General features: G+C 42.5%; 1 protein-coding gene across 1 annotated transcript in view; it reads right to left on the bottom strand.

Moving 5' to 3' along the window:
• Positions 1-8,999: 8,999 nt before the first annotated feature.
• Positions 9,000-13,879, bottom strand: part of SH3TC2 (SH3 domain and tetratricopeptide repeats 2) — a 68,105-nt gene continuing 63,225 nt past the window's right edge. The window contains exon 17 of the mRNA XM_008014923.3: positions 9,000-12,551. Coding sequence (XP_008013114.3) covers positions 12,360-12,551 — 192 coding nt within the window. The 3' untranslated portion in view covers positions 9,000-12,359. The remainder of the gene's footprint in view (positions 12,552-13,879) is intronic.

The raw sequence follows: 13,879 nt of genomic DNA, 5'->3' as shown, positions 1-13,879 counted from the left end.
ACTACATCACACAGAGCTAACTCATCCCTGCAACATGCACCAAGAGTCTTCTAGGATTAAACTGCTGGGTATAATGTGCACAGCTCATAGGGTTTGGGAATGGTTTGGAAAATCATCATGCTTCACATATATCATTGACTTTAACCTTGGGCCTCTGTATCTTGTCATTTCTTTGAAGTTTGTATCATTGATAGTTACCCCTGATCTGCCACTCTGCCCATCTTCTGTGAATGAAAACTTAGCCCACGGTGTTTCATTCAGATCTGGTCTAGTGTGCCTTTACCTGGCCTCACTCCTGGCTTCCATAGATGCTTAACGTGATTAGGCATTTGTCCCTCACTGTTTTAGTTGAAATAGTCAGTTCAAAATAAAACTGACAACAGCTAACCTACATAAAGAATGTGTTAATGGGTAAACATTCACAGGGGAATAAAATTATCCCAATAAAATTCAAATCAATCAAATATGAACCAGGAAAATTTGACTTAGTAGAAACAAAATTACAATGGAAAATTCACAGTGGCAGAAGCCAAAATTTGACCCAAATAAATTATTGTCAATAAATTACAAGCCATCATTGTAAAATTTCAAATGCAAAAGAATTAATCTCCATAAAATGATTTTGATAAAATAAAAAAGAAGATAGAAAAAGGTAGAAATTGTTTAACTGCTCTGTATTGAACATTTATCTTGGAGTAAAAATGACTGAGTAAGCATTAATTAGGAAAATACTTTCTTGAGAAAAATTCGGCTATTATTGGTGTTTTTAATGTTGTACTTATAAGCGTGAGTCAAAACACCCTCAGCAATAAATCACAGAGGTCAAAATATCTGCCAGACTAAACATAGGTTCAAAATGACAGCTCCAATAAAGGGAGGTCACAACTTCCTGTGCCTGTGCTTGGTAAGTGATGGAGGCAATCATTTGCAGATGATGCTCTGACAAGGGAGGCAGACTGAGACCATCACTGTCATATGTTCACTTGAACAGCCAAGTGCCTAGTCCAGATTACATTCCTCTAAGCATGCCTTAACCCCACGAGTTCAACAAAGAAGTGTTCATTAACTTCTTCGCCCAAACAAGTACTCTTCTGAAACGTCTGTCAACACAATAACAATAATAGCCAACACTTATATAACATGGGCCAGGCACTTTACATATATTTACACATTTGATCCACACAACAGTCTCATGAGATAAGTACTATTATCATCTCCATTTGCCAGTGATGAACATGAAGCACCAAGAGCTTAACAACTTGCCTGAGGTCACACATTTGATAAGCAGTGGAGCTGTTCAGTGGTACCACCATGCATCCCAGACAGGATGTTCAGGTGAACAAGATCTTTCTAGCTTAAGTTCCATAAAATTTATCAAAATTTCAGTTGAGGTTTTATGAAATACTTGCAATATAGATAAGGCTTGGACTGGTGTCCTGACACTGCCACTCTCTATCCACAGGACTTTGGGTAACAATTAATCTCTTAACCTCTTTGAACTCATTTCTTCACATGTTAAGTGAATAATTATACAATACAATTACTTCTTGCAGGTAGGAGACATTAAGAGAAGTCAATGATATAATAAGAGTATAACCGTTAGTACAGTGTTTGAGGTATAAGTGCTCAAATCTAAGCTGTGATGGTAAGAATAATAGGTAAGTTTATCAGAGGATTCTGACTTGCCCTGGAGCCCATAGGACTTCTCAAGTCAGGGACTGTCATTATCTTGCTCACTGGATTGTGAGTTTAGCACATAAGAGGTGTTGAATATTGGTTGGTTGGTTGGTTGATTAGTTGGTTGGGTATATGGGTGGTTGGGTGGTTAGATGCTTGCTTGCTTGGTTGGTTGGTTGGCCGGTTGGTTGGTTAATTGGCTGGTTGGATAAGTGAATGGATGGATGGATGGAAGGATGGGTGGATGGATGGATGGATGGATGGATGGATGGATGGATGGATGGATAAGTGGGTGAATAGATCGATGAATAGATGTATAACCATCTGCCTCCTCTGTCTCAAAGGAGCTAAACTCAGACTTTTCCTCCTAGTGCTTTGCATGTATGCATCCAATCTCCCCCAAACAGACTGATAGATACTCAAGGGCAAGGATGAGCTTTTTATCCTGCATCCCACAATACCATGAACTTATGATTTCCCCAAGGAAAGAGACTTGGGATTCTGAAACAATACTCTGGACCACTCAGGCCTCAAAATGCCTTAAAGGTACTGCTTATCCCCTGGCTCTTTATTCCATAGAACATTCATCACTGAAGGTATTTCCTGTGGTATTTGGTGCAATACTGATTATATAAGCCAAGGTCCCTGCCCCCTAGATTTTCTATCTCCCTCCTCCTTAAGACAAAGGGAAACATTCAAATGTTCAAAAGAGAAATATTTATCTTGAAGATCCTAAGTTCTGAAAGAGAAAACGTGTAACCAGAATTACATAATTATGTAAAGCACTGATTTTTCAGGTCAGACAAAACTGGTTTTGAATCTCTGCAAAAGTCTGAAGTACTTTAAACCTTGATTCCATCACCTGAAAAGGGGAGATAAGGTCACCTTCTTTGGGGATCATTTGGAGGATCAAATCCTATACTGTGGGTAAATTACTTACACAATGACCATAACAGCTTCAGTAAAAGACCATGATTATCCCTGGCCAAACTACTATCTGTTTGAAAATTAAGAAAAGACCTACCACATCTATAGCAACTTATTCTAAACAAACAAAAATGATGCTTATTATTCTCAATAAACTTTTGCTGAATACCTGCTATACATGTAAGCCACCCTATCACCTGATTTCTCAATCGCTCATGAGCAGTAAGTAGTTCTATTATAGTTCTCTCAATCACTCATGAGCAATAAGTAGTTATATTATAGTTTTAAAACTTTCTCCCTAAAGGTCAAAACCCAAGCCCAACATTTCATTCCTTTATTTTTTTATTCACCCACTCAACAAATCTTTATTGAGAGCCTGCCATGCATCAGACACTGGGCTGGGCTCTGGAAATACAGAGCTGAGTGGCCCAAATGAGATTCCTGCTTTCATGGAACTCCCAATCTAGGTGGCGCACACGGATTATTTAAAAATAAAAATAAAAACTTACTCACATAACGTATACTTTTAAACTATGATAAGCGCTTTGAAGGAAAAGTACAGGGACAAATGAGCACAAGCAAAAGGGAGATGCTAAAGACATGAGGAAAAAGAAAAAAGAGAGAAAATGGCCAGGCGCCATGGCTCACACCTGTTACCCCAGCACTTTGGGAGGCTGAGGTGGGTGGATGATTTGAGCCCAGGAGTTTGAGACTAGCATGGGCAACACAGTGAAAACGCACCTCTATAAAAGCTACCAAAAAACAATTAGCTGGGCGTGGCTGTACATGCCTATAGTCCCAGCTACTCAGGAGGCTGAAGTGGGAGGATCACTTGAGCACCTGAGTCTAGAAGGTCGAGGCTGCAGTGAACCATGGCCACACCACTGCACTCCAGCCTGGGCAGCAGAGTAAGACCCTGCCTAAATGAGAGAGAGAGAGACAGAGAGACAGAGAGACAGAGAGAGATAAAGACAGAGACAGACAGAAACAGACAGATGGACTTTACGCAACTTTGAAAGAAAGAAAAGAATGCTACAGGACTTGGAAGAGGATCAGAATATCAGTTTATATAACCTCTTAGGCCTTTAAAACAACTGGAAATGAAAATCCTCCAAGTAATCTTTCTGTTTGCTATCCTTTCTCTCCACCCACTACAGCCCCAAAGCTACATGTTCTAGAACAGACAAAAGTTTTTTGTTTTGTTTTGTTTTGTTTTATGAATGAGTAGCTTTTTGGTCACCAGGATTATCATGCAGCTGCTATTTCAGCTTAGCCCGTGGCAACTCCCCTGAGGAGGAAAGCAGACGTAGCCATTGTCACTGCTTGCTGTCTGGTACAATATTCAAAGAATTCAGGGGCATTCCTGTGAATGTCTCTATGAAGTAGATGTCAGATATATCCCCAGATGAACAAACATCAGAAGTTCTCTATGTGCAAGAAAGTTCAATAACAACAAAAAGTCACCTTCACACATATTCGGTCTGGGCAAGGAAGATCAAGTAGTTGAGAATCATACAGATCATGTTTAAATATGGTCCACTAGATTTGAAAGGTTAAAATAAAAGACAGAAGCGAGGTATCTATTTTCAAAATCCTTTTCATAGATAATGTCATAATGTGTGACCCTAAATAAAAATACAGTAAAATGAAAGGTTAGGGAAGTAGATAATTAAGCATTTCTGAAGACTGAGTGAGTAAAAAAGTGCTACTATCAACATTTATGCATAAGAAATAAAGCATCTCTAATGAACATGGGCTCTTCCCAGGCTATTTGTTTTGTAACACATATTTGGAGGAGAAGGATGTTCCTAACAGCTTTTTCCATGATGTCAAAAGTAGGCTATTCTCTCATGTCCATGATCTTCCTTCTGCTACCACCACTGGAGCTATGGGTACCATGTTGGGTGAGACCCACGAAACTCCACCTGGCTGCTTCACTTCCTCAGATGTCCATAGTCTCCTATTATTGGCTCTGGAGTCTCTTGCAAGTTTCCCTCATTCACCCTACTCCCAACCTGGAATCCTCTTCAAAACATAACTTATAGATCTTATAATTTGTTTTGACCAATCACTACTATAGATCAAAGCTTTCTGTTCCTCCTATTTTCCATTTGGGAAATACAGTCTCTCTTTTTTTCTAGGCTGAGTTACCTGACTGTGGTCAACAATAACACCAGGTTTTTGTTTTGTTTTGTTTTGTTTTGTTTTTTCAAGACCTCCTGGAAAGTCGGTTCTTTCCGATCCTGTTCTAAAGTAACCAATTTTGATTGATTCAGTTACACCAGAATCACTGTGTTGATTTCAGCCCAGTATTTCGGGCTGATGAAACAAGTTTTAATCTAATGCTCCTATTCATTATCATATTAGAGATAGCATTTCTCTCAGAGATGTGTCACCTGACAGAAACACGATACAATATAATGGTTTCATTTTCTAGCTCCAGCATCAAAGAGACATGAGTTCAAATCTCACCTTGATCACCAGTAACTGTGGACTTAGACAAGCCACATCAATTCTCTAAACCCCAGTGGAGATAAAAATAATAGTAACTACACCAAAATGTTGTTTGATTACATGAGAGTCATGACAAAGGTTTTACATAGGACTTAATGCATAACACACATTCAACCTCAACTATTATTTATTTTGAGATGTACACATTCTCTGGTCTCAAAAAGAAGTAAGATATCCATCAAATAATACATAGAAAAGAACGAAGGCTGGAGCCCTCCTGCACTTTTTTAGACCTCCCTCCAGGTCAGTACTTTTCAAACTACAGGTTAATGAATGAGAAATTCATTTGGTGAGTCATAAATTTGACAGTTTTTAACTAGAATAGAATGTTAATGAATAGAATAGAATAGAATGAATAGAACAGAAAAATGAATAGAATCAAACAGAACAGAATGTATCAGTGCATTTCTCTCTGTTGCTGCATATGCACAAACATATGCACACGAGGATATAACATAAAATGCATTTCTTACTGTGGGCCACAACAACAACAACCTAACAACAAAAAAGGATTTGAAAGCCACTACCCTCGTCTGATTCAGAGCTATTAATATTAAACACATTCTTTACCAATGGTATACTATTTAGGAAGACATCACTGCTCCCTACTGGAACTCTTGGATTTCTCACAGAAAAGGACAGCAATCGCTTAGCCTGTCTTTTCATTATCCATGTGACCTCAACCATCCTCTCACCTACCCTGTCTGGAAGCTCACCTCAAAGAGCCTCATCCCTCAAGCTAGTGTGATGCCCTGGACAAGGAGTCAAAGGCAGCACTAGAAGTGGCAGCTGGGTTCTCACCTTTAAAATCGTTTTGAAAGCACAGCATCCTTCCCTCTCACCTGCCTCACAGAGTCTCTGCTGGGAAGTCAAGCCAAGCAGCCCCATTGCGCAGTTCTGGCCATGCATGTTATTCTTGATCCTGCACCATGGCAGCTGGGGAGAATCCCCACCCCCTAAGCAGCCACTTGTCTCTGCTTCTCTGGGGAGAAACACCCCTTAGAGGAGGGTGAACGAAGTGCACATTCCCAGAGCCAGCACTTCCAGCAGCCTCCATCCTCAGGTCCCCTGAGTTCTGGAATAATCAGACAGAGTTGGGAGACTGAGCGGATACATATCAGGAAATATATGCCGTCCCACCGAAGAGGGAAGACCACCAAGTGAAAGGCCCAGTAGCAAAGAGCACCCCTAACATACACACCCTCCCACTTACGGTGTGGGAGCCAGGAATAGATGTGCGTACTAATAATCTACTCAGTTCTGCTTCATTGTGACAGCTACCACCAACTGAGCATTCATACCAAGTCATCCATACGTCTCATCTCAATTAAAAGTCTGAGCAGAGGAATAACTGGAGCTTAAAGAGGTAAAGTAAATTGCTCAGGTCACTCAGTGATGAAAAAGAGAAGGAGCTTCAGACCCAAGTGTCCCTGAATGTAGGATCAGGGTGCCCGGCCACACCTCTAGGTTTGGCTGCACTTCTCAATGTCAAGGCTTACATGCCCCCAAAGATGAATTTGCTTTAGCCATTTCCTTGTCTATGACATAAATAAGTCTGATATAATTCCAACAGAACTGGGCTCAGGGAAGTTAGTTAATTTGCAGGCCACACAGCTAGTAAGAAACAGATTCTAACCCAAGTATGCCCAACTCCAAAACATATTCCATTGCCCCCACATGAGCTGCCACCTGAGTGAGTGCAGAGCCCATTCCCTTGAATTTCTTCCTTCTTTGCCCCTGTCCACACCTCTCAATGGGCGCAATTAAAAGAGGAAAAGAGACCAAAACTGTCAAGGTCATGAAAAACAAGGAAAGGCAGAAACTGTCATAGACCAAAGATACATAGGGAAATATGGTAACTAAATCCAATGTGGGATCAGAAGGAGAACATTAGTGGGGAAAACTGGTGATATCTGAATCAAGGCTGGAGTGTTTTGTTGCAATAGCCAAGTCTTAATGTGTTTTCCACCTCCACTGCTGCCCTAATCCAGTCTCATGCTGCTTCCAGAATCATCTTTCCAAAGCACACATCTGACCATGTTTCTTTCAGCTGCTTATAACCCTTCTATACATTCCCTTCAACCTCCAGGTAGAATCCAAACCCTCTTTGCTTCCCTGAATCTGCTCCAGCCTCACTGCACTCACTGCTGTTCTCAGAAAACATTACGCCCTGTCCACCCTCTGGACCTTTGCTTGACACATGCACTGTCTGTCAATAGCAACCTGCTGGTCTGCAGTTAGAATTAAGTAGGTATCCTTTTCAGAACTCAGCTTGGATGTCACGTCCTCCAGAAAGCCCTTCCTGATGCCTGTAACCCTGTCTGGGTAAAATCCCTTCCCCTCAGTACCCGTAACATCCTGTAATTAACTCCAATCACAGTGCTTCTGATACTGAATCATATTACATAATATATCATTTGCCCCTTTCCTGTCACCCAGCTGAATCCCCACTTCCCTGCAGTGTGTGCCCAAACCTGGCATTGAATGACACTGACCCTCATCGGAATGAGCTCAGTCCTCCTCCCTGCTTACTGCATTTCTCTGAGTGCCCAAAGAAAAAGTGGTTGGTGCTAGTCTGTCATCTACACTCTCTGCCACTTATTAATCTCTCTGTTTTCAAACAATGCCAGATAAGGCCTAGGCTGGGTGCTTGCAATGAGCAACACGACCTAGCTTGAAGTTAATGCATTGTTTTATTTTCATTGTATTTGCCATTATTTACAGAATTCTGTTTATGGAAAATAATACAAGGTTTTCTTCTATATAGACTAGTCATCCTTTATAGAAATAAGTTAATATGGCCGGGCGTGGTGGCTCACACCTGTAATCTCAGCACTTTGGGAGGCCAAGGCAGGCGGATCACGAGATCAGGAGATCGAGACCATCCTGGCTAACATAGTGAAACCCCGTCTCTACTAAAAATACAAAAAAAATTAGCTAGGCGTAGTGGCAGGTGCCTGTAGTCCCAGCTACTCTGGAGGCTGAGCCAGGAGAATGGTGTGAACCCGGGAGGCGGAGCTTGCAGTGAGCTGAGATGCGCCACTGCACTCCAGCCTGGGCAACAGAGTGAGACTCCGTCTCAAAAAAAAAAAAAAAAAAGTTAATATGGGTAAAAGAAGTAAATCAATTTAGAAAATGTTTTGTAAAGGCTCTTTGGTGCATATCATGATAAATGCATGCATACATACACACACGTGTACATATATACATACAACTGTGAAGGCACCCCAAAACAGCAGAAATCCTGTCATTTGTGCAACTAAGTCCTTGAATCATGAGACCCCTGCCTCAACTACCGCTGTCTTTGCCACTAACTACCAATGTGTCTGGGAGAATGTTACCCTTCTGTTCCTTAGTTTACTCACCTGTCAAAAGAAGAGAATATAATTGGGCTATAAAAATATATTATTTCATCTCTCCAATACTATTTCTCATCCTGTCCATACAGTATAAAAATAGCACTGCTGAAAAACCCAGAGGTGAAGTTCTTTTATCAGAGGACAAATATCTGAGATGTGCAGAGGTTAAGTGACTTGCCCAAGGTCGCACTGCAATCTAATGTCAAAATCAAGACCAAAATCCAGGTTCCCTTTAGTGACAGGCTTCCTGATCCCTCATCCTAACACCCTCCATTTCTGCATATTCCCTTCCTCAAATAAACTTCTGCCAAATGAGGTGTATTATATTTACAAAGAGGAAGAAAATGAACACACACACATACATATATATACACATGCACAATATAAAGGCATCTTAAAATAATGGAAAAGTAAATAAGAAAAGGACAAAAGCAATATTGGATTTCAAAGTGTTAATACTGTTGGACAGGGAACTAGTATACCTGAAAGCTGAGAAAACATGTTACAGGGTTTTCCACAATGTTGCAATGCCCTCCTTGTTCTTTATTTAGATTAGATGTAAGGAGCCAGCAGCCACACAGCCCATATAAGTTTTGAGGGAACAATTAGAATAAAGAGGGTAACTAGATCATCTTTGGCTATGATACACTTATTTTTTACAATGTTTAAATAGAGACCAGATCCAATCACCACTTTACTCTCTGCGGTTCATGAAAAAAAGGTAGCATCAACATGTTTCCAAAGGGAATAGTTGGCCCACATTTTAAAAATGAAATCTTTAAACACTTTTTAAAAGAGTTTTAGCAAGCGATTTACATATAGAATGTAGTAATTGCAATGATATCACACAATGTTTTTCTTAATTTAAAAAAAAATAGTCTTACCCTTGTCTTTGGAAACATGCTAAACATTTTGATAACTGACCTGGATACAGGTAAATTCATCAGATTTACAGGTAAACCAAAGTGCACAGAATTGGGGAATTTTAGCTAAAATCTCCAGTGAAATGTAACATGAATAGATACAATGCTCTTCACATATGTGTGTATGTGTATGCATATGCAAATGCATATGTATATTTGCAGCAGTTAAGAAAGATCTGTCCAAATAGAAGTTCAAGTCAGAAGACACAGAAGTTTCAATTCATTATATAGCTCAATGGAAGCCAAGGACAGATGTGGTTGCTGGGGAGAGGAAGAATCAAATTAAGTATAGTAACATCCCTCTGTACTCTTCACCCACCAGCCAATGTCAAAAGCCTGGTGCAGTTATGGGAACCGCTCTTTTAGAGAAACAGAAACAAATCTGGCCAGAGGAGAGTGAGTGGTCAGTGGGAAAAGGGAGGGGATCTGTAACCTGAGTCACATGGGGAATGGCCAATGGCATGGTTTCCAGGGCTGTGTGAGCCTTCTTCAAATATACGATGTGTAACTGTTCTGGAATGTGTGTGCCCCTGACTGTCTCCCAGGAATGTTGTTGAAAGGACTATGCATGGGAGATTAGACTGGATAGCCTCAACCACAACATCCCTCCCAGCTTGGGGCTTTTACAGCTTGTGGTGGGGGCAAAACCGCATCTATTCTGCATTGTAGTGGATTAGATAATTTTACTAATTAGACAATTGGAAGCTTCTCCTTCCTGGGAATACTCTCTAGAGTAGACAGCCTTTTGACAACCAACCATGTCTGTAAGAGAAAATATGTGCCAATGCGTAGACAACCTTGATGACTAGAAGATACAATCGTGGCTCAACTCACCACTCCCATCTCACCCTGCCATACAACTAACCATTTGATCAGTTCAAGAAGCTAGAAATTAAGGGCAGATGGTCTGATAATAAAAGCTAAGCTGATGGGCATCAGATGCAGGGAATTATGCCTGGTCTCCTTGTGGTTCACACAAGGAGCAAGGGTGAACCACCTGCATCAGGCTTGCTTGAGTTGCTTGATAAAATGTATGTTCCTGGGATACATCCCAGATCTACTGAATCAGAATTATTAGAGATAGAAACCAGGAAGTTCATGTTCCACAACCTTACCAGGTAATAGGTATGCACACTATCTGAGGGTTCTTACCCTGCAGTGGTGCTTCCCATACTTCAGGGTGCATTAAAACCACCAGGAAAGCTTGCACGAGTCAGGGTTCTGGGATCCAGAGATTCTGATTCGGAGACCATAGGTGAGGCTGCAGATTTTCATTTCAATCTCACAGGTGATGCTGATGCTGCTGGTTAGTGGACCATATTTTCAGTTCGCTATCTTAGAGAATTCCTGATTTCATTATCAAAGAACTCTGTGGTAGGTCATACTGTGGTAGGTCACTTCTGAAATGATCCCCAATGATTCCTCACCATTTGGTATTCAAGCTGTTGATAAGCACTCCCCTCTTATGGGAGCTGGACCTAGTGACTCACTTATTATGAATTGAATAGGCAAGACTAAGGAGATGTCACTTCTGTGATTAGGTTATGGAAAGACAGTGACTTCCTTCTCTCCTGCTCACTCTGGTTCTTGCTCCTCTTGTTTGCTCCCTCTAGTGAAGCATGGTGCCATGTTGTAACTGCCCCGCAGAGAGGCCCACGTGGCAAGTGGCTGCAGGAAGCCCCTGGCCAACAGCTAGCAAAACACCTGACTCCTAACAACAACTGTGTGGGTGAGCTTGGAAGCCCATCCTTCTCTAGTTAAAGTTGAGATAACTGCAGCCCTAGCTGATTGTAGCCTGTGAACCACCCTAAGCCAGAGGGCTCAGCTAAGTCATGCTTGGATTCCTGCCCTGCAGAAACCATGAGATTATAAGCATTTCAGGCCACTCAGTGTGCTATGCAGTGATAGGTCATTAATAGAGATGCTTTGCAAAGCAGCTACCCTGAAATCAACAAGATGCCTTGTAGTTGGGTGTGGTGGCACATGCCTGTAGTTCCAGCTACTCAGGAGGTTGACACTGGAGGATCACTTGAGCCCCGGAGTCTGAGGGTGTAGTGAGCCCTGACTGTACCACTGAACTCCAACCTGGGCAACAGAGGAGACACTGTCTCAAAAAAAAAAAAAAAAAATGACATGTCTTGGTATTCTCACCCATCCTTCAAGTCCTCCATCTCATCTGTCCCCATTGTGGATGAGACAAATGTGTGTGTAAATGTAACTGGACAATATTTAATCATATATACTATTTATATGTAATTTATGTCATAATTTTCTTAACACTCAATTTCCAAGCCTTGGCTCTTAGAAAGCTTCCCTGGAGCTTGTTATGTGGGAGCACAGCCTTATGGCAGGAGGAAGATAGTGAATCCAAGTCGGGTTTCGTGCTATCCATCTGGCCATTCTGAGGCTGTCTTTTGAGCTAAGAGCCTGGTGAATTCTCTCCTGCCCATCCCTGTGAGCATGAGGAGTGATACACACTTTGGTTCTGAAGAAAGAAATGGAAAAAACTACAGGTTCCTCTGCTGGCAAGCGGAAGGGGTCTTTCCCTGAGAAAATTGGTGAAGAGCACAAATTCCAATCGGCTTGCCTTTGCACCAGTGCAGTGACTGATTTCCTCACTGCGGGAGGAAGGAAGGTTCCTGGAGGGCAAGATTCCTCATCTTCTCCAGAATTATGTATGGAGAAAGTGCTTTTCAGAGGCTGTTTGTGTGGAAGGCAACAGTCAACTGGTAAAGACTCCAGATGCAAAGCTTGGAACCAGGAATTCTCATCGCTGCACCAGCAAATCTTTCTGTGACCTGCAATGAGCCCCTCTCCTTCCAGACTTCATTCTTCTCATTGTAAAATGAGGGGGCTGGGCCAGGTAATGACTCGGACCCTCCCAATGCATATTTAAGAGCCTAGGGCAGTGGGGTCAGAGTCTGGCCATGCCAAATGTCCAGAGACGGGACAGCTTTTCTCAGAGGGCCAGGCCACCGCCACTCAGCCACCGCGCCCTCTCTGAGGAGCACCCAGAGGGGCTGCTGTGCCACAGGGGGCTCTGGCAGATGTTGTCCAGCCTGCTCCTAATGGTGTCCTGAAGCTCGTCGTCACCCAGCAGGACCGCTGCTGCCAGGGCCAGCAGGAAGTACTCAGTGGCATCATGGGCATCCTAACCCCATGATGTGGGGCAAAGACAAGACAGCATTAGCACACACTTCCAGGACAGGCTAGGAGGCTGTGCTGGTCCCTCTAGCTTTTTTTTTTTTTTTTGCCCAGCATCCCATCCCCATCTCCTGAGTCCTTAGGGGAGCTCCTCTCTGCCTCCACTGTGGTCCTTGGAGCATTGCTAATCACAGTGCCCTGCACTCCAGGCACAGAGGTGGTCCCTTGCTGAGGCTCAGCCAATCATGAAACATCATTGCCCTGGGCAAGGTGCTTCAGCAATGTGTACATGACCCAAACTTGGCCTATATCTGCCACTCCCTGGGACTTTCCACTGTGTCTCAATAAGGAAAAAGGTCCCCCTGAAGTGGCAGGTTCAGAGGTGGACTTAAACTGCCAGTAGCTAGAAGGGGAAAAGGCCAAAAAAGGAAGCAAAGTAGAAACATACAGAGTCAAGAAATACAATGAGAGGTGGGGAAATCCCTGATGACAATTGAGAAATAGGATCCAGAGCTATCTGCAGTTAAATTTGTAGCTCAGCTTTCACATTCTTTGAGCCAGTAAGTTGCCTTTTTTGCTTAAGGAAGTTTGAATTGAGTTTTTCCCTTTACAATCTATAGAGTTCTTGGTTGACATGATCAGATCACACACTTTGTCCCTGAACCACTTCGTGGGAGCTGTGGGGCAGAGGCAAGATGGCTCTTCACCATCTTGAGGGTCCTTCACTAGCCCCTGGACCTCCCTACTTGGTAAAGATGAGAAACAGATGCTTCTTTGGGTGAGACTCAAAAGGCTGCCTGGTTTCCATTAACCCTCATAAATCAGTAATTAATTCAGGCCAGAAGCAAAGTCTGGCAAATAAGAAATGGACAGCAGAGCTGCCCTGAGGGTTCCCTGGGGGCCAAACGCAGGACTGACTCAGAAACCACTATATTAAGAGATTAAGGGTCGTGCTTCAGGGAACAGGGACCTCTGGTAAAAGGAAGCCAAATCTAAGGACATAGTTTGAGGGTCAGGGTTGTAACAGAGACTTGCAACCAACACAACTCTAGAAGACACCAAAAAAATAAGAAGTTCTGGGATGGGCATGATGGCCTACTACAACTGTAATCCCACCATTTTGGGAGGCCGAGGCTGGCGGATTGCTTGAGTCCAGCAGTTTGAGACCAGCCTAGGCAACATGACAAAACCCCATCTCTACAAAAAATACAAAAATTAGCCAGTGTGGTTGTGTGCACCTGTGGTCCCAGCTTCTAAGGAGGCTGAAGTAGAAGGATTGCTTGAGCCCCAGATGCAGAGGCTGTAGTGAGCCAAGACTGAGCCATGCTACTCCAG

The sequence above is a fragment of the Chlorocebus sabaeus genome, chromosome 23 (genome assembly GCF_047675955.1).
Source record: "Chlorocebus sabaeus isolate Y175 chromosome 23, mChlSab1.0.hap1, whole genome shotgun sequence".
NCBI lineage: Eukaryota > Metazoa > Chordata > Mammalia > Primates > Cercopithecidae > Chlorocebus > Chlorocebus sabaeus.
Note: the sequence above shows the minus strand (reverse complement) of the source record. Positions and strands in the feature narration are given on the sequence as shown.